This window comes from Aquarana catesbeiana, linkage group LG05 (assembly GCF_042186555.1).
Source record: "Aquarana catesbeiana isolate 2022-GZ linkage group LG05, ASM4218655v1, whole genome shotgun sequence".
Taxonomy (NCBI): domain Eukaryota; kingdom Metazoa; phylum Chordata; class Amphibia; order Anura; family Ranidae; genus Aquarana; species Aquarana catesbeiana.
The window spans coordinates 575,028,616-575,047,830 of record NC_133328.1 but is presented as its reverse complement, the minus strand read 5'-3'; the positions used below and the strand labels follow the sequence as shown (position 1 = coordinate 575,047,830).

Here is a 19,215-nt window from a genome sequence, read left to right as displayed (position 1 = left end):
GTCTACAGGCCTGGAAAGATCAATTTGTAAATGGATAGAAAACTGGCTAAAAGATCGTATTCAGAGTGTAGTGGTCAATGATTCTTATGCCACTTAAACGAGTGGACTTTTTGACCGGACTGGTCCGACGGACTTTCCGAACGGACTTGCCTACACACAATCACACCAAAGTCCGACGGATTCGTATGTGATGACATACGACCGGACTTAAATAAGGAAGTTGATAGCCAGTAGCTGCCCTAGCGTTGTTTTTTGTCCGTCGGACTAGCATACAGACGAGCGGACTTTTCAATAGGAACTGGGTCCGGCGGAGTTCCGACATAAAGATTTGAAACCTGTTCCAAATCTAAAGTCCGTCAGATTTTTGACCGAAAAAAATCCGCTGCAGGTCCGATGAACCCCACACATGGTCGAATTGTCCGCCAGACTCGGTCCGTCGGACCAGTACGGTCGAAAAGTCTGTGTACGCGGCATTACTCTGAATGGTCTAAGGTTATCAGTGGTGTACCCCAAGGTTCAGTGTTGGGACCCTCACTTTTTAATATCTTTACAAATGATATAGGGTCTGGGATTAAAAGTAACATTTCAGTGTTTGCAGATGACACCAAGCTATGAAGTGGAATAACGTCCTTACAGAATGTCTCCAACAAGCCGACCTCAATGCACTGTTTAATTGGGCAAATATGTGGCAAATGAGGTTGATTGTTGATAAATGTAAAGTTATGCAATTGGGGACTAAGAATATGTATACATCATACATACTAGGTGGGTACAACTGGGGGAATCAATGGTGGAGAAGGATCTGGATGTTCTGGGAGATCACAAGCTCAATAATAGCATGCAAAGCTAAGCTGCGGTTTCCAAAGCAAGCAAAGTCCTTTCTTGTATTAAGAGAGGTATGGACTCCAGAGAGAGAGAGATATAATTTTGCCCCTGTACAAATCAATAGTAAGACCTCATCTGGAATATGCAGTTCGGTTTTGGGCACCAATTCTCAAAAATGATATCGGGGAACTGGAGAAAGTGCAGAAAAGGGCAACCAAACTGATAAGAGGCATGGAGGAGCTCAGCTATGAGGAAAGATTAGAGGAACTGAATTTGTTCTCTCTTGAGAAGAGGAGATTAAGGGGGGATATGATCAACATGTACAAATACATAAGTGGTCCATATAGTGAACTTGGTGTTGAGTTATTCACTTGCAGGTCATCACAGAGGACAAGGGGGCATTCTTTACATCTAGAGGAAAGGAGATTTAATCTGCAAATACTGAAAAGCTTCTTCACAGTAAGAGCTGTGAAAATGTGTAATAGACTCCCTCAAGAGCTGGTTATGGCCAGCTCGGTAGATTGCTTTAAAAAGGCCTGAATTCTTTCCTACATGTACATAATATAACTGGATACTAACATTTATTGGTAAAATTGATCCAGGGAACATCCGATTGCCTCTTGGGGGATCAGGAAGAATTTTTTTCTCATGCCGGTGTAAATTGAAACATGCTTTTGTGAGGTTTTTTGCCTTCCTCTGGTTCAACTGTGGGTATGGAATTGTGTATATAGAATTGTGTTTTTTTTGTTTTTGCTTTTTTGTTTGTTTTCCCCTTTTTATTGGTTGAACTAGATGGACTGGTGTTTTTTTTCAATCAGCCTAACTAAGCAACTTTGTAACATCCATCTGCCCCTCTTCTCTACCGCATCCAGTGACACTTTAACACTCTGAGATAAAATCAGGTTCCATCAATTCTTCCTCTGCATTTTACTCTTTCTATCCCTTATATGCTGTCTTGATTGGATAAGGGTAGAATGTGACATCATCTGCCCCTCCTCTCCACCTTGCCCTATAAGACTCTAAAAACTTTTTGATGAAAAGGTGTACATTGCATTGATTTTTCCTCAACATACCTGAGATTCTTCCCAGAGAACTTAAGCTGGGCATAGACATATTGATATTCAGCTGGTTAAGAAGAGACTAGCCAAATTTTGATCTGTGAGGCCCTCAATAATTAGGTCAACTTCTGTTGGAACGGACACACTGGAAAACTTTTGTTGATCAGCGGCTGATCAGTGTATTCTGACAGCAGTGGGAGCCACTGTCAGAATATAATTTCCTGGTTGGGCAGGTGGAATGGAGGAATCTCTTAGTGGAGTAGAACGAAACGAGTAAACATGATGATTCACATATGACACACCAGTGAATATATCAATGTACCCCACAGAAGGATATAGATAAAAAACAGTAATGTGAAAATGAAACAATATACCCCACAGGCAAATGTGAAAATAACCCGTGCTGTGAAATTCACTTGATAAAAAAAAAGATATAACATGATGGATATGCGCATATGAACGCCAGTTTCATCAAAACGTGTCAATAATTAAAATTAATCACGAGTGCAAAATCATAAGTATTTATTTATTTAAAAAATTATTGAAAAAATAAGTCCCAATATACTTGCAAAAAAAGAAACAAAAAACAGTCACTGGGAATATGTTTCCGTGATTAGAGGAAAAGATCCCTTATCCAGTGAGAAACAAAACACCCAAGGTGAGTAAGTTGGCTTCTTACCGGATAGAAAGACCAATATGTTGGTCTCACCAGGCCCAGGGAATTAGGTCTCCCAAAAACCATATGGACAAATGAGAGCTGAAGCTTTAGTATTGCCAGAGGGGACCAAAGGCACCAGGGCTGCTCCATCTGTGGTTGGTAATATTACTCAAAATAGAAAGTAAAAAGAGCTCCCATAGTGCAGTATGTAGATGTATTTATTGAACACAAACAAAAATTGCACTTACAAGAATGCAGCTGGGTGAAGGCAGTCACAAGCGAGCATAACAACAAGGTCAGTGGATCCAAGCGGTGGCTTTTCAAGAGGCTTCCTTTGCATGCGAACCACTGTTAGATCTCTGTTAGAGTGTCTCCTCCAAAGAGGGAAGCGTGATGACGTCGGAGATGCAGGCTCCTCCCTACGTGTTTCGTCACTAGCGGACATCGTCTGGGGATTGGCTGCAGTGCCTTAGTTTTCTGTGCATTTTGTTTTCACCACATGCATTTAAGATCTAGCGCTACACTATTATTATTCTTATTTATGATTTGGGGTTTTGTATTGTAACTTTTGGTGTGGCTGCTTATTTTTTGATTTTTCATTAAATCTTTGTACAGTTAGCAATTTTTAGTGCAGCGTTTGGCCACAGGCCCTTTCTTTCTGGATGGAGGAATCTGTCTTTATTTTTTTTTATTCAGCCAGCAGGTTGTCTACGCCCAGCTATACTTTGCTGCTTTCTTATATTCATTCTTGACGACATTTATTATTTTCCCAAAACAGATTTTTTTAGTGTTTCCAGAATAATAACGCTGCATTTTGCATCTCTAAGCATATTTCATTAGTATTCCATGCACTGACAGCAGAGTGACATCAATTAATGCACAGTTTGGCTCGTTGCCATTACATTGGTAATCTGTGCTGTCCTCTTTGTGACATTGTTCATATTGATTTATCCTAACATAGACACAGCAACCACTGATTTATCCTATCTAATCCATTCAAATGTCAGTGCATAAACAGATTTATGGAAGAAAAAACACTGTGACTAAAACACCCCGATGGCATGAGAAGCAGAGAATGTCAGAGATTTCCAATTACCGGTGTAGATAGTGAGAATCTAAAGAATTGCTCAGCCCTGTGCACCTTATAAATTCACTGTTACTGTGACAATTAATTTAATTCTTAATTAAATGATGTCATACCTTCCATAACCATCTGTTCTGTGTGTTTCCACAAGTAAAAAATAGAAAACCAATTAAAAAAAAAATTTGCTCAGGAGTTAATTATTATCATCATTTTGATTAACAAATCTATAAAGCAAAACATTATTTGTTTCCTGCCAGTGGTTTTGCAGTATATTGTTATTATTTTATTATAAAGGTCTGCCTTCTGCTAGTATGCAGTTGAAATAAGGATTTGCTGGCTTATACAGAGGGAAAAACTAACTGCTGCAATGCATAGGTACTGATCTGCAAGCATCTTTATGATGAACTCTGGGATCTAAAACTTAATTTGAAGTATATTTCCTAATAGGCACAAAGGATGTATAAATCCACATTGTGAATACCAAATGCCTTTACAAACTCAGATATCACCTTGTAAAAGTAGCTGTGGCATCTTCACTGTGCTCTACATAGCCAGTGCAGAGAGCAGAGCTGTGGGAGGGGGCCAGCAGGCCCCACCCATTACAGGCTACCTGCAGAAGACTTGAGGAAGGGGCAGAGCCCAGACCAGTCACTTTGTGTCAGGGAATCCCTGTGAGACATCTGGTGCACAGATATGCGCATGGTATTTCCTACAGAATGGTTACTAGGAGCATGCATGCATGTAAGAATTTGTGAATGCGCACCCGCACAATATCTGTCGGTCTCAGACAGGCTATTTAAAGGATGCTAATGCCCATGTTGTATACTGACTGATCTTAAGCTGTGTCCTGTATGATTCCCTTGTTGCTGACCCAGCTTTGTCCTGACCTGACCTCGGATTCTGCTTCTGACCTTTCGTTTGTTCCTGACTTTCCTCATGATTTGGAACCTCTCTGCCCACCTGTTGATGACCCTGGCTATTCCTGCGACCACACTTCTGTCTCTGATCCTGGCTTCATGTCCTATTCGAGTGCCTGTTTGGCTGTCTGCTGTACCAGCTCTTTGCACCCCTGTGTGTTCCTGCTGAGAGTTCTGTCAAGCTGCACGTCCTGATCCAACAGTGTAAGCAGAGTGCCTCTTTAACCTGAGCTGGAGTTCTGAACATTACTACTGTTCCTGATCCATTGGTTTGCCAGTCTCCTTAGGACCACATCTCCTGCTGCAAGTTCTACCATTAACATTTGCAGGCACTCAAGTCCCTCGGTACCTTCACCTTCAATGGGGCCAGGGCTGGAGACATAAGAAAGGCCAACCTCTTCATTTCAGTCTCCTATCATGTATGTGACACTTTGCAGAAGCAGGAGAGGAATGACCGGTCTTTATTACAGGAAGCTTTTACAAAGAGGCGACATTTCACACTGCATTAATTCACAGATCTGGAAGAAATACACAAAGCACACCGGGGTTCCAATAAGAATACACATGCCTCTTGTATTTAGACAAGATTTGGTTATAGTGGAGTTCAGCTTTAATCTGCTGTAACATGAAGAAAGGTGAAATATGATTTCTAGGCATTACGGATGTTGGAGAAAACTTGTAATAAAGTCAATTACCACTGATTTCCTTCTCTAATGGATGTCATAACATAGTGGAGCATATTTTGATGTGCGCTAATGTGTGTCTCTGTCATGTGTTTTATTGACAGGCATTATTATTTTTATTACAGGTACTTATATAGCGCCATCAATTTACACAGCACTTTACATATGTATTATATATTCACATCAGCCCCTACCCTCAAGATGCTTACAATCTAAGGTCCCTAAGTCACATTCATACATTCACATACTAGGGCCAATTTAGACAGGAGCCAATAAACCTACCAGCATGTCTTTAGAGTGTGGGAGGAAACCGGAGTACCCAGAGGAAACCCACGCAGGCACAGGGAGAACATGTGAACTCCAGGCAGGTAGTGCCGCGGGTGGGATTCGAACCAGCGACCCTAGTGCTGCTAGATGTTAAAGTGGTTGTAAAGGCACAAGGTTTTTTACCTTCATGCATTCTATGCATGAAGGTAAAAAAAAACCTTCTGTAAGCAGCAGCCCCCCATGTCCATGAGAGCCTTGCCTCTCTCCAGGTACTCGCACTCCTGATTGGCTTTTTGCAGCAGCAGGAGCAATTGGCTCCCGCTGCTGTGAATTGCAGCCAGTGAGCTAATCAAGACGGAGGGGACAGGGCTGAGTGGCGGCTCGGTGTGTGAATGGACACACAGAGCCGCAGGTCAGGAGCATGTCTGCTTTGTTGTGGGGGCACCAAGCAGGAGGAGTGCCAGGAGTGCCAACGTGGGAACCAAGAAGAGGAGGATCCTGGCTTCTCTGTGCAAAACCATTGCATAGAGCTAAAAAAAAGAGACTTTAGTATCACTTTAATATTCATTCAAGGTCTTATAAATAAATGTCTCGTTTTTTTTTTTTTTTTTTTCTTTTTTGAGAAATTCTCAAATTTTTCTACATGCTTAAAATAGAAGTAATTTTTTTTACATTTGTTACTGTGAAAGTGTTAAAACCCGTCGTCAGAGTTTTAGTGTTTTAGTGCTGTCTGTGTCCCCGCTAGGGAGGAGGTTTTAGAGAAGTCAAGGGAAAAGAAGGTAATCTTTCATTGGGGAAGTTGTGGCTGGTGCTCAAAATTTTTTTGGGGGGGGGGGTGGGGGCACAAACAAACTGAAAAATTCTGAAAAAAAACCCATAAATTGCAGCCTCACTGTACCATCGATTGCAACCACCGTGCCATCAAACGTAGCCACTGTGCCCATCAATTGCCGCCACTGTGCCCATCATTTGCCGCCACTGTGCCATCAAACGCAGCCACTGTGCCCATTAATTGCTGCCACTGTACCATCAAACACAGCCACTGTGCCCATTTGTTGCCGCCACTGTGCAATCAAACGCAGCCAATGTGCCCATCAAATGCAGCCACTGTGCCCATCAAATGCAGCCACTGTGCCCATCAAACGCAGCCACTGTGCCCATCAAACGCAGCCACTGTGCCATCAAACGCTGCCACTGTGCCATCAAACGCCACCACTGTGCCATCAAACGCCGCCACTGTGCCCCATCAAATACAGCTACTGTGCCCATCTTATGCAGCCACTGTGCCCATCTTATGCAGCCACTGTGCAGCATCTTATGCAGGCACTGTGCCCATCATATGCAGCCTCACTGTGCCCCATCATATGCAGCCTCACTGTGCCCCATCAAATGAAGACTCACTGTGTCCCATCATATGCAGCCTCACCGTGTCCCATTATATGCAGCCTCACCGTGTCCCATCATATGCAGCCTCACCGTGTCCCATCATATGCAGCCTTACCGTGTCCCATCATATGCAGCCTCACCGTGCCCCATCAAATGCAGCCTCACCATGCCCCATCAAATGCAGCCTCACCGTGGCCCATCAAATGCAGCCTCACCGTGACCCATCAAAGGCAGCCTCACTGTGCCCCATCATATGCAGCCTCACTCAGACCCATAATATGCAGCCTCACTGTGCCCCATCATATGCAGCCTCACTGTGCCCCATCATATGCAGCCTCACTGTGCCCCATCAAATGCAGCCTCACTTACCTTACAGGAAGCTCCACTCGGGCCGTGCGTTCCACTGAGCTGCCGACGTCACTTCCGGTTTCCCTGTTACCGGAAGTAACCTCTTAACTAGAAGAACAAAGCTCCCGTCTGTAGTAATACTACGGGCAGAAGCTGCTCGGCGCTTTGGATTGCACTGCAAAGCAGGTCAAAAGCCTGCAAATGAAGCGCCTTGTCTTCAATCTCGTGATTGCATTGATGTGGCACTTCCCATAGTGCACTGTGTCCGGCGCCCAAACACAGTGCACTTAAAGAACATTTTTTTCTCTCTTTTTTTTTTAAAGGAGCCTTTTTAAAAATAATTTTTTATTTAATTTATTTTTTTTGTGATTGCCTTGTGGGGTGGGGGGGGGGCGCGCCCATGCGCCCCCTATGGATGGGCCGCCACTGCATTGGGGACATCTGTTCTAGTGGCAACTGTCTAAAAAGAGATTTTTTTTTCTTCCTATTGAGAGACTTTACAGTATCTTACTTCCTGTTGTGATTTTGGCTCAGTAATATGGACAAGTTTTACATTGACCTAATATAGCCATATTGGGTCAGTCATGTCATGAGCATCTCTTTTGTAATGTCTGTAGTGGGGTGGGGAATACAGCACCTGAAGCTCATTGGTCCAGGAATGATTGATGGCTTTCGGGTTCTGAAGAAATGTAAGCTCATTCCAAACCAAGAAGTGATGGAAAATGTCCATGATGGGACAAAAACCGCTAAAAATAAAAGAAACATTTTTGCCTTGCATACACTTTAGGTCTGGATGCTGGTTTTACTAACCTAAGATCCAAGAGTGCGGGGTTCCCAGGACGTTTATTACCATTATTGTATTCCATGCACTGCTCAACTGTTGTTGAAACCACCTCTTGCAAGTACTGGACAACTGTAACAGAATAGTTTAAAGTAGAACCAAACTCTCCCCCAGCGATGCAGCTCCCTTCCAGGCACTTCCATCTTTGCCCGGACTTCTTCTGTGTTTGGCATCTTTGGCCATCTTGATGGGCTGGCCTTGGAAGATGTAGCCCCCGTGCATGTGCATCGGAGTTAATTAATCCTGGCACCAAGGCATAATGAGATTGCACACTCAACTGTGTATGTGTGGCTCAGAAGAAGCATTGCTGGAAGCATGTAAGACATCTCTATTGCATAGATTACATACATAGTTACATAGTAGGTGAGGTTGAAAAAAGACACAAGTCCATCAAGTCCAACCTATGTGTGTGATTATATGTCAGTATTACATTGTATATCCCTGTAAGTTGCGGTCGTTCAGGTGCTTATCTAATAATTTTTTTAAACTATTGATGCCCCCCGCTGAGACCACCGCCTGTGGAAGAGAATTCCACATCCTTGCCACTCTTACAGTAAAGAACCCTCTAAGCAGTTTAAGGTTAAACCTCTTTTCTTCTAATTTTAATGAGTGGCCACATGTCTTGTTAAACTCCCTTCCACTAAAAAGTTTTATTCCTATTGTGGGGTCACCAGTATGGTATTTGTAAATTGAAATCATATCCCCTCTCAAGTGTCTCTTCTCCAGAGAGAATAAGTTCAGTGCTTGCAACCTTTCTTCATAACTATTATCCTCCAGACCCTTTATTAGCTTTGTTGCCCTTCTTTGTACTCGCTCCATTTCCAGTACATCCTTCCTGAGGACTGGTGCCCAGAACTGGACGGTATACTCCAGGTGCGGCCGGACCAGAGTCTTGTGGAGTGGGAGAATTATCGCTTTATCTCTGGAGTTAATCCCTCTTTTAATGGATGCCAATATTCTGTTTGCTTTGTTAGCAGCAGCTTGGCATTGCATGCCATTGCTGAGCCTATCATCTACTAGGACCCCCAGGCCCTTTTCCATCCTAGATTCCCCCAGAGGTTCTCCCCCCCAGTGTATAGATTGCATTCATATTTTTTCCACCCAAATGCATTATTTTATATTTTTCTACATTGAACCTCATTTGCCATGTAGTTGCCCACCCCATTAATTTGTTCAGATCTACTTGCAAGGTTTCCACATCCTGCAGAGAAGTTATTGCCCTGCTTAGCTTAGTATTGTCTGCAAATACAGAGATTGAACTGTTTACCCCATCCCCAGGTCGTTTATGAACAAATTAAATAGGATTGGTCCCAGCACAGAACCCTGGGGGACCCCACTACCCACCCCTGACCATTTTGAGTATTCCCCATCTATCACCACTCTGAACGCTAAAGGTTTATGGGGAACTGTGTCAAATGCTTTTGCAAAATTCAGATGCATACAGGGGTTGATTTACTAAAGGCAAAGACGCTTTTCAAGAGTGTTTTGTTTCCTTAGTAAATGTGATGAAAAATTCACTTTGCAAAGAATACCCAATCTGATTCAAGTAAAAAAAAAAACGAAATTTCTGCATGCACACAATTGAATGGTGGAAGTCCGCAGGGCTTCACCTCATTCACTAAGCTATGGGAAAATTGCCTTGCAAACTGAACAGCCTTTGGCCCCTTTCATATAAATGGTCTGATCGGGTCCGCCTGTCCATTTTTCAGGCAGACCTGATTGGACCTGCCATTTTCCTCTATGGAGCAGCAGATATTTACACCCGCCTACCTCTAAACGATCCAGCAAAAACAAACGGCAGGGGAACCGTTACCTTCCATCTGGCCACATCTGATCAGCGGGCAGTCCGGTGTAAATGGACAGCCAATTTGTTTACATAAAACTGCCCAGAGAGCAGAGTGGGCTGTGTCCATGTTCGCTCTGCATAAGTGGAGTAGACACAGATGTGTCATCCGCCCACTCCACTCAGTTTAGCAGGGAATCGGCGGACAGATCCCCTGCTGAGAAAAACAGATCCAGCCCATGTGAAAGGGGCCTTTTTGTCTTTAGTCAATTAACCCCACAGAGTCTCTTCTGTAGTAAAAGCCTGCCAGCAGGGGCGGGCCCGTCCATTGGGGGCGCCCAGGCACCACCCCCTCTCTCTACGCCACCCCCTGTATGCTATGGATAGTCATGCATAGCATGAATCTATCCATGGTTGTCGTGGCCACCCCCTATTCATGCATCCGGCCCCTTTCAGGGCACCGGGCACATGAATTACAGCGGCGGGATTTTTTTTTTTAAGCACCTGATTAGAGCTAGAGGCTCTAATAGGTTTCAAAATAGGGTGGACTTGGGTTGCAGAGAATGCGCTGTGATCCCACCCAGCTGTGTTACAACAGCGTATGAATATTCACTCTTGAAACACTGATCCTCAATTCGGCCAATTTGAGACCCATTTTCCGATTGGCCGAAAAGAGAAGACTCCTGATTGGTCACCAAGGAGGGGGAGGAAACGCCGAGCAGGGGAAGCTGCTGGTGATGGGGTAAGTGCTATCAACCGACCGGGGGGGGTGGCATACTGTTTGCCCCCCCCCCCCCCGAAAAAAAATCTCTAGGCCACCACTGCCTGCCAGCAATGTTTAATTTGCAAAGATCCAAAGTTCTATAGATTCACTTTACCCACTGCACTAGAACCAAAATGTAATGTAATCCATTTTCAACTTAGCCTTTGATCATCAGAATGAATTTAAACATATGTTTGGAGTTCATTTCCTTCTCCAAAATCAGGATGCCATGTAAAATTGTGTTTTGGATAGCACCCCACCATTAGAGATTCATTAGATTAAGGATCTGAGTCTGAATGTTCTGGCCTTTGCATGGAAATTTTGTGGAATGGATTATTACCAGTCTGTTATATGCCAGGCAGGCTGAGAAATTTGGTTTATGCAGGGCTGAGAATATTAATAAAATGTTGAACAAAGTGATAATCTAAAGGAATCTTGCTGGTAATTGTGTGCTAACGTGGATGTTCTTAATATGGGCTGTATATCTGTTTATGATTTTGCATTCAAGATTTTAAATGCTGTGCAAAGTGTGCTGGTACAAGCAGGAATAACCTATCAGAGATTAGGTAAATTATTACTTTTATAAGTGGTCTAGGCATATTATTAATTTGACATTGAACCCCAGCCATATTATTAGATTTTTAATAGAGTATTGAAGGTTTAAAAACTGTTACATTTTTATTGCTGTCTACTTCTCCACTTGAAAGATTTCCCCTCCTTTTTTTTCGAAGTCATCATCTATCCAAAGAGAACTGAAGCAGTGATGAGCTCACAGGTGTCTTCATTGAAAATATAATTTCTGCTCCTTCTGATTTCTTCTAACTTTCTGCATTGTCACCTGGACAAATAATGGGAGTAGATCTTCGCAACAGACACACAGACTTCTATAAATCCCGACAGAAGCACAGACAATTCTGGATGTTTGATTTAGAAGAGCACCTAATTTGCATATTGGCAACCTTCCCAACTTCAGAGATCAAGAGGGAAATAATAATGATTAGAATTGGGCTATTTAAACTTCTTCTGTGCCATTATAAACTATAGAAAAGTTTTCATATAGAACAGAGTTGTTCTTTAACAATAATAATTAAATGTTGAAAATGTATTTCCAAATACCATAGCATGGGATAGAAGTGTTGGCCAGCTCTGAGCTCTATGAGCTCATTAGAGTTTGGGATGATTGGGGATTAGTGGAATCGATGAACAGCAAAGCCTTTGGTCTGCAAATGGCCATGTAAATATCAGGGGAGTTCATTAGTGAAGTGTCAGATCTTCAGTGCAGTTCAGAAACTGTGTAAAAAAAATGTGATGTACACTGCAAAACAACATGACACTTGTTTGGGGACATGGAGACCAAAAGACTGAACTCTGATTTGTGTGGATGATGACAAACTAACTATCTCATATATCTCCTTTTTTTAAACTATGATTTATGTTCAGAAAGAAATCACTAAACTAGGAAAAAATTGACAAAGTTGGGTTTATGTATATCATCAACCTCAAGATTACAAATGACTAGAGGTGAAAACTCAGTGGGTAGATTGATGTGACTTCAAATACTGTATCCATGGATTGATCGACCAATAGATTTGATTAAGTGTTACTCCCAGTTTAAAGTTTTTTTATAAAAAAAGATATAGATACACATAGCATTAAAGTGTAAGAAAAATCATACAAATACAAAAGTGATACAAATGCATACAATCAATTTGTTTGTACCCTGCTTCTAAATTAACCAACGCTGGGACATACTTGGTACACACACATATAAGAAGTCTTCAACCCCCATGGGGAACTGCCATTCAAAGATATGTCACGTGCTGCTCTGCATGGAGCTCAGAAACTAGTCCAATATAAGTCCAAGCTGGAACAACGTAACATTTGTAAATATCGCCATACCTAAACCTAAGCTTAGTTGAGCTGCCTGCTATTTATTTGGCAATTAAAGTGGAAGAAAAAACTAGTCTAACTTTTCCTAAAATTGCCTTCCCTCCAACCTATCCTGCCTAACCTATATAAAAGAGATGTATACCTACCTATTTTTAATCTGTTCCAGTCCAGTCATGTGATCCTGCAGCTCCCCTGTGTCAGTGAGTAGTTACTGCAGGGGAGACTGTGCTGGGTTGTCGATTAGACTGATCTGGAAAAAATAGATAAATACACAGATCTTTAAGCGAGACTGCTGGGGGGGGGGGGGGGGGGGGGCATTTTTAAGAATAGTTAGACTTGGCCTTTTCTGCCACTTTAAGAAAAATACATTGTACTTTCAGGTAAGCGTGGGTATGTGACTCTTTCCCGTGTCACAGCACCAATATTTGGTTATTGTCCACTGAAGCACTGAAGCACTGTCACATGAGGGCAGGGCCAACCTTCTAATTTTAAAACAGAGTGGTGGGAGTGAGGAGGTAGATATTTTCAGCTGGTGGCACAATTATTAAAGTTAACATATTCCTCTACGCTGCCATGCTTTGTAATGTCACTGATCACCTGATAATGAAGTAGTATACATCTTTATAAGGTGCTCACCTAGTAAAGGAGGCCTAGTCCTTCTTTATCGGGCCTGAAATGTCACACAGGGAATGTTCCCTTGCAGGTGGTTTGCTGCTTAGAGAGGTAGGGCCCACTGCCACTCTATTATGCCCAATCGGGCTGTGCTGCACAGATCAGTTGGGTTAATCCATTATGTTTAGAACAAACTGGTCCAATTTTAATGTGAGTTGTGATTCCTTTTATTTTTTTGTAAATACAAAAAGTCATGAGATCTACCGACTGCCCCATTCCCGCTGTGCAACCATGGCACCAAAGCTGTAGCTGTCAAGCTCACTAAAATGTGAAATCAGAGGATTGAATAATGTTCTTCTCTTTCCAGATCCTAGAAGTGATTGTGTTCTGCATCTTGCTCTACGTGTACAAGAGGAAAGGAGTGAATCACATTGTGGTTTTGCTACTTCTGGTAGCTTTGTTGGGTAAGTACAGGGTCTTCTGATGGTATCTAGGTCTGCGTGTCATTTTCTTCTCTCCTTTCATTAGCATTTGTTTAAATCAAAATCTTATTGGAAGACATCTGCTGTTATGTTTGTTTTTGTGATTCATTTGAAACCATTTGGATGATATGTAGGGACATGTGTTTTCTCTCTAGTGCAAGATTGCCCAATACTGAAGATATTGCATATTGTTTGATTTAGAAGTGTATATCGGTTTGGAACAATGGGCTAAAGACAGGCTCTGCACTCTTCTAGTACACTTCCGTGATTATGGCAATTTTAGTTTAATGGGGCAATCCACTGAAAACTAGTATTTCAGTTTTTGAGAGATGCTAGGAAGTTTAAGGCCAATTTTAACATGCCCAACAATTTTAATTTTAATTGCTGCATACATACCATTTTTCAAGGAGGGGTCTTCTGTCATATGATGTCACGTGTCCTTTGCTTCTCTTGATGGTGGCCTGGTTCTAGGTTATGAAGAAACATCACTCAAGTAATGGCTTGAGTGCTGTTTCTGTAGAGTTCTCCTGTGACCCCCAAGAAGGATTGATGATGCATCCATAAAGACATGTCCTGGGCTCACAAGATGAGGGTTTAATGACAATGGAGAGTAGAGAGACGAGTCTGCAAGGGAGAGCACTGGGTAGAGGTCAATTCAGCGTGTGTGTGTGTGTGTGTGTATATGTATGTGTGTGTGTATATATATATATATATATATATATATATATATATATATATATATATATATATATATATATATATATAGTGCCTTGAAAAAGTACTCATGCCCCTTGAAATTTTCCACATTTTGTCATGTTACAACCAAAAACGTAAATGTATTTTATTGGGATTTTATGTGATAGACCAACACAAAGTGACACATAATTGTCAAGTGGAAGGAAAATGACAAATGGTTTTCCAATTTTTTTACAAATAAATATGTGAAAAGTGTGGCGTGCATTTGATTTCAGCCCCCTTTACTCTAATATCCCTAACTAAAATCTAGTGGAACCAATTGCCTTCAGAAGTCACCTAATCAGTAAATAGAGTCCACCTGTGAGTAATTTAATCTCAGTATAAATACAGCTGTTTTGTGAAGCCTTCAGAGGTTTGTTAGAGAATCTTAGTAAACCAACAGCATCATGAAGGCCAAGGAACACACTGGACAGGTCAGGGATACAGTTGTGGAGAAGTTTAAAGCAGGGTTAGGTTATAAAAAAAAATATCCCAAGCTTTAAACATCTCTCGGAGCACTTTTTAATCGATCATTCGAAAATGAAAAGAGTATGGCACAACTGCAAACCTACCATGGCCAAGACATGGCCATCTCCACCTAAACTGACAGGCCGGGCAAGTAGAGCATTAATCAGAGAAGCAGCCAAGAGGCCCATGGTAACTCTGGAGGACCTGCAGAGGTCCACATCTCAGGTGGGAGAATCTGTCCACAGGACAACTAGTAGTCATGCACTTCACAAATCTGGCCTTTATGGAAGAGTGGCAAGAAAGTCATTGGTCAGATGAGACCAATATGAAACTTTTTGGCCTAAAAGCAAAACGCTATGTGTGGTGGAAAACTAATACTGCTCATCACCCTGAACACGCCATCCCCACCGTGAAACATGGTGGTGGCAGCATCCTGTTGTGGGGATGCTTTTCTTCAGCAGGGGAGAAGCTGGTCAGAGATGATGGGAAGATGCCAAATACAGGGCAATTTTAGAAGAAAACCTGTTAGAGTCTGCAAAAGACTTGAGACTAGGGCGGAGGTTCACCTTCCAGCAGGACAATAAACAGACAGCTAGAGCTACAATGGAATGGTTTAGATCAAAGCATATTCATGTGTTAGAATGGCCCAGTCAAAGTCCAGACCTAAATCTAATTGAAAATCTGTGGCAAGACTTCAAAATTGCTGTTCAGATGCTCTCCATCCAATCTGACAGAGCTTGAGCTATTTTGCAAAGAAGAATGGGCGAAAATGTCACTCTCTATATGTGCAAAGCTGGTAGAGACATCCCCCAAAAGACTTGCAGCTGTAATTGCAGTGAAAGGTGGTTCTACAAAGTATTGACTCAGGGGGGCTGAATACAAATGCATGCCAACCTTTTCACATATTTATTTGTAAAAAATGTGGAAAACCATTTATCATTTTCCTTCCACTTCACAACTATGTGCCACTTTGTGTTGGTCTATCACATAAAATGCCAATAAAATAAATTTAGGTTTTTGGTTGTAACATGACAAAATGTGGAAAATTTCAAGGGGTATGAATACTTTTTCAAGGCACCGTGTGTGTGTATATGTATGTATGTGTGTATGTATATATAATATTGCACTTTTGGGAAAAATAATCTTCCATGTATATTGGTCAACGCTACAGATGCAAAAGGTTTAAAAGCACTTATTTTAGATCAGGGGTGTCAAACTCAATTTAATTGTGGGCCACATCAGCATTATGGTTGCCCTCAAAGGGATGGTTGTATCTGTAAGTCTAGATGTCCAGAGCACCCCACCCCCCTTACATCAGACGTCAAGAGTCCCCCACCTTCCCTTACATCACAGTGCACCCCCATTACCTGGGAAGCAGAAAGTGTAGGGTCTGGAGGAGGATCAGAGAAGGGCTGGAGTCTGCTGAATGCTGAGACCATGGGAGGCGGAGGTGAGCTGCAGGAAAGGTGCGAGGGCCACATAAAATGGCCTGGAGGGCCAGATTCGGCCTGCAGGCCTTGTGCTTGTCACGTGTTTTAGATGATTGCAAAATGATCAAACAGTGTGACCTCGTAGTGAAGGAGGTGAACAACAATCTGGCGTGCATCACTAGGAGGTCGATTCCCCTATTGGGATCTTTCATTATATCGCATTTAAAATACTGTGTCCAGTATAACCTCAATTGCAAAATTATACTGATCAGATAAAATGAGTCCAGAGATGGGTGACAAAAATGGTGACAGGTCTGAGTGCAAAAACCAATCAGGAGAGATTGCAGGAATTTACTATATACAGTGTTGAGGAAAGAAGGGAAAGACCTGATTAAAACTATTAAATAAGGTTCAAGAGGACAGTATCTTTCCAATATGAAGCTAAATAAAAAAAAACAGAACATGACCTAAAACTAGCACAAGCAACATTTAATACTAACGTTACAAAGTATTATTTTACTAAAAGAGTTGATGCTTGGAACAGTCCTCCAGCAGAATAGTGGGTCAGTCAACAATAAGTGAGTTTAGATGTGTTTGAGAAAAGCAGAGACCTATGATTAGGAAAAATGGTTAAAAACAAAACAAAAATAGGGGCAGGTTTGACTTGGTCTTTTTCTGCTGTCACTCTTTTATGTTTCTATTAAAAAAAGTTTATGGAGAGTTTAACCTGACAGTAAAGTGTACTTATACTGCCCTGTATCTGGTTTTATCTTTAGTTGTTAATAAGCAACAAAGATTGAATTGGCTGACTCACAGATGGCTATAAGAAGGTGAATCGAAGTATAAGAATGGGGGCTTCAATATGTTCTCAGTCCCTGACCTGGAACAATCAAGAGAAGCCCGTAGTAAGACGCAGGCTTAGGCGTAGGACTGGCATGACAGGGTAGCAGGGCAAAACAGCATTCATAGGGGTTAAATTTGGGGGGGTGTAGCTGGCCAGGGTAGGGGGTGGCCTTAAGAGATTTATTCCCATGGGTAGGAGGGGCCTGGATCCGGTGGTTAGTCAGAGGTCACTGGAGGAAGAAGGAGCACCCAACCTAATAATTTGTTTTGACTGTATGTATGTCGGTTATTGTGGTAAGGGATGGCGGTTGGGGATCTTTGGAGGCATTCGAAAGTAAGACCAATATGGCATAAGTCAGGAACCATCATGGTATGGGATCCTCGGTTGATGTCAGTTAACCAAGATTTAACTGGCATTGGGAGATGGGTATCAGTGTGGGAAGGTGCAGAGTGGTATGGTCCTCGAGTCGGCGTGCGGCAACTGGGGACCTTGTGTGGACAATGTGATACGAAGAAAAATTTGGTCAGTGCCTTCAATGATCCTCAACATGGTTACAACGTATCTGTGAAAGGATTGTTTGTAAATAAATTTTATGGTTAAATGCTAATAAAATTGCCGGTGCGGCCAATTTACTCCAAAATGGGTGTCGTCTGGTTATTGATAGGTGAAGTAGGGTTATGGTATTATAGGCATAGGCAGTTTGAATCTGTCTTACCATAGTCATGCAGCTGAGAAAAAAATCAGATTGCAGTCAGAACTCCTGATCTGCATACTTGTGTATTCTCATTGCTTTTGCCTGATCCATATGTTATTATTTCATATTATATACCTAAATGCTCACATAGCTTTCTTTCTCTTTTTCAGCCTCGGTGGCAGTGATTTCAGTTAAAGCAGTTGCTGGCATGTTAGCGGTGACCTTGAAGGGGGAAATGCAAATGACGTACGCCATATTCTACGTCATGGCTGTTCTAATGATTGTGTCTTGTGTCTTCCAGGTCAAGTAAGTTGTGGCCTTTTTAGCTGGAAAAGTGTTCTTCTGCCTGAAAGCCCTTATTTGTGTACAGAACCAGACAGGACCAGCTTCAGTAGAATTTTAATGATGATCCTTTTTTTTTTCCCACTGCGTAGTGGAATTGTAAATGATCTAGGCTTAGCTTTATCTGTAGATTGCATAAAAGATCACTACGGAATTCAGTATTGTAGTGTCCCGTACACACGGTCGGATTTTCTGAAGGAAAATGTTCGATAGGGGCTTGCTGTCGGAAATTCTGACCGTGTGTAGGCTCCATCAGACATTTTCCATCGGAATTTCCGTTACACAAAATTTGAGATCTGGATCTCAAATTTTCCGACAACAAAGTCCGTTGTCGTAAATTCCAATCGTGTGTACACAATTCCGACGCACAAAGTTCCACGCATGCTCGGAATCAAGCAGAAGAGCCGCACTGGCTATTGAACTTCATTTTTCTCGTCTCATCGTACATGTTGTACGTCAACACGTTCTTGACGTTCAGAATTTCCGACAAGATTTGTGCGACCGTGTGTATGCAAGACAAGTTTGAGCCAACACCTGTCTGAAAAAATCCATGGATTTTGTTGTCGGAATGTCCGATCATGTGTACGGAGCATAACACTTTTTGGAAAATAATTTTTTTTTTAATTATCAACAAAAGAGTTCCTGCTGAGTACTATAAAATTACTGGAAAAAGCAGTCAATTAAAACTCTACTTAAAAGTCGATCTTTAGTTAAATTTAAAGTGTATGTGTAGCCAAAACTTTTTTTTTTTCTTCATTTCAGGAAATAGTAAGACATCTCTACAAAGTGAGGAAAATTCCCCTCACATTCTGAATTATAACCGGAACATGTGTTCCTATTGAAAACAATTATTTGATAAAATTATTTCCTATTGCTTTTTCTCTTATGCAGGCCATACATGGGTTGAATTCCAAACAGATTTTCTTTCGAAAAGCAGAAAATGTGTGCGTTTTGTAATTTGATGTTGCCACTACTGATTTCAAAACTCGACCAACCAAGCCTTCAATTTCACCTCGTGTTGCTAAAGAAAAAAAATGTTGTGGCCAGGAAACTTCTTTTATTTCCGGGTCACAGCTCTTGCGTTTTTCTTTTTCGATTATATTTC

At 41.8% G+C, this 19,215-nt stretch overlaps 1 protein-coding gene across 3 annotated transcripts in view; it reads left to right on the top strand.

Moving 5' to 3' along the window:
* Window positions 1-19,215, top strand: part of NIPAL2 (NIPA like domain containing 2) — a 176,720-nt gene that overhangs the window by 109,008 nt on the left and 48,497 nt on the right. For all 3 annotated transcript variants that reach the window (XM_073632028.1, XM_073632027.1, XM_073632029.1), the window contains exons 6-7: window positions 13,483-13,579; window positions 17,939-18,074. In XM_073632028.1, coding sequence (XP_073488129.1) covers window positions 13,483-13,579; window positions 17,939-18,074 — 233 coding nt within the window. The remainder of the gene's footprint in view (window positions 1-13,482; window positions 13,580-17,938; window positions 18,075-19,215) is intronic.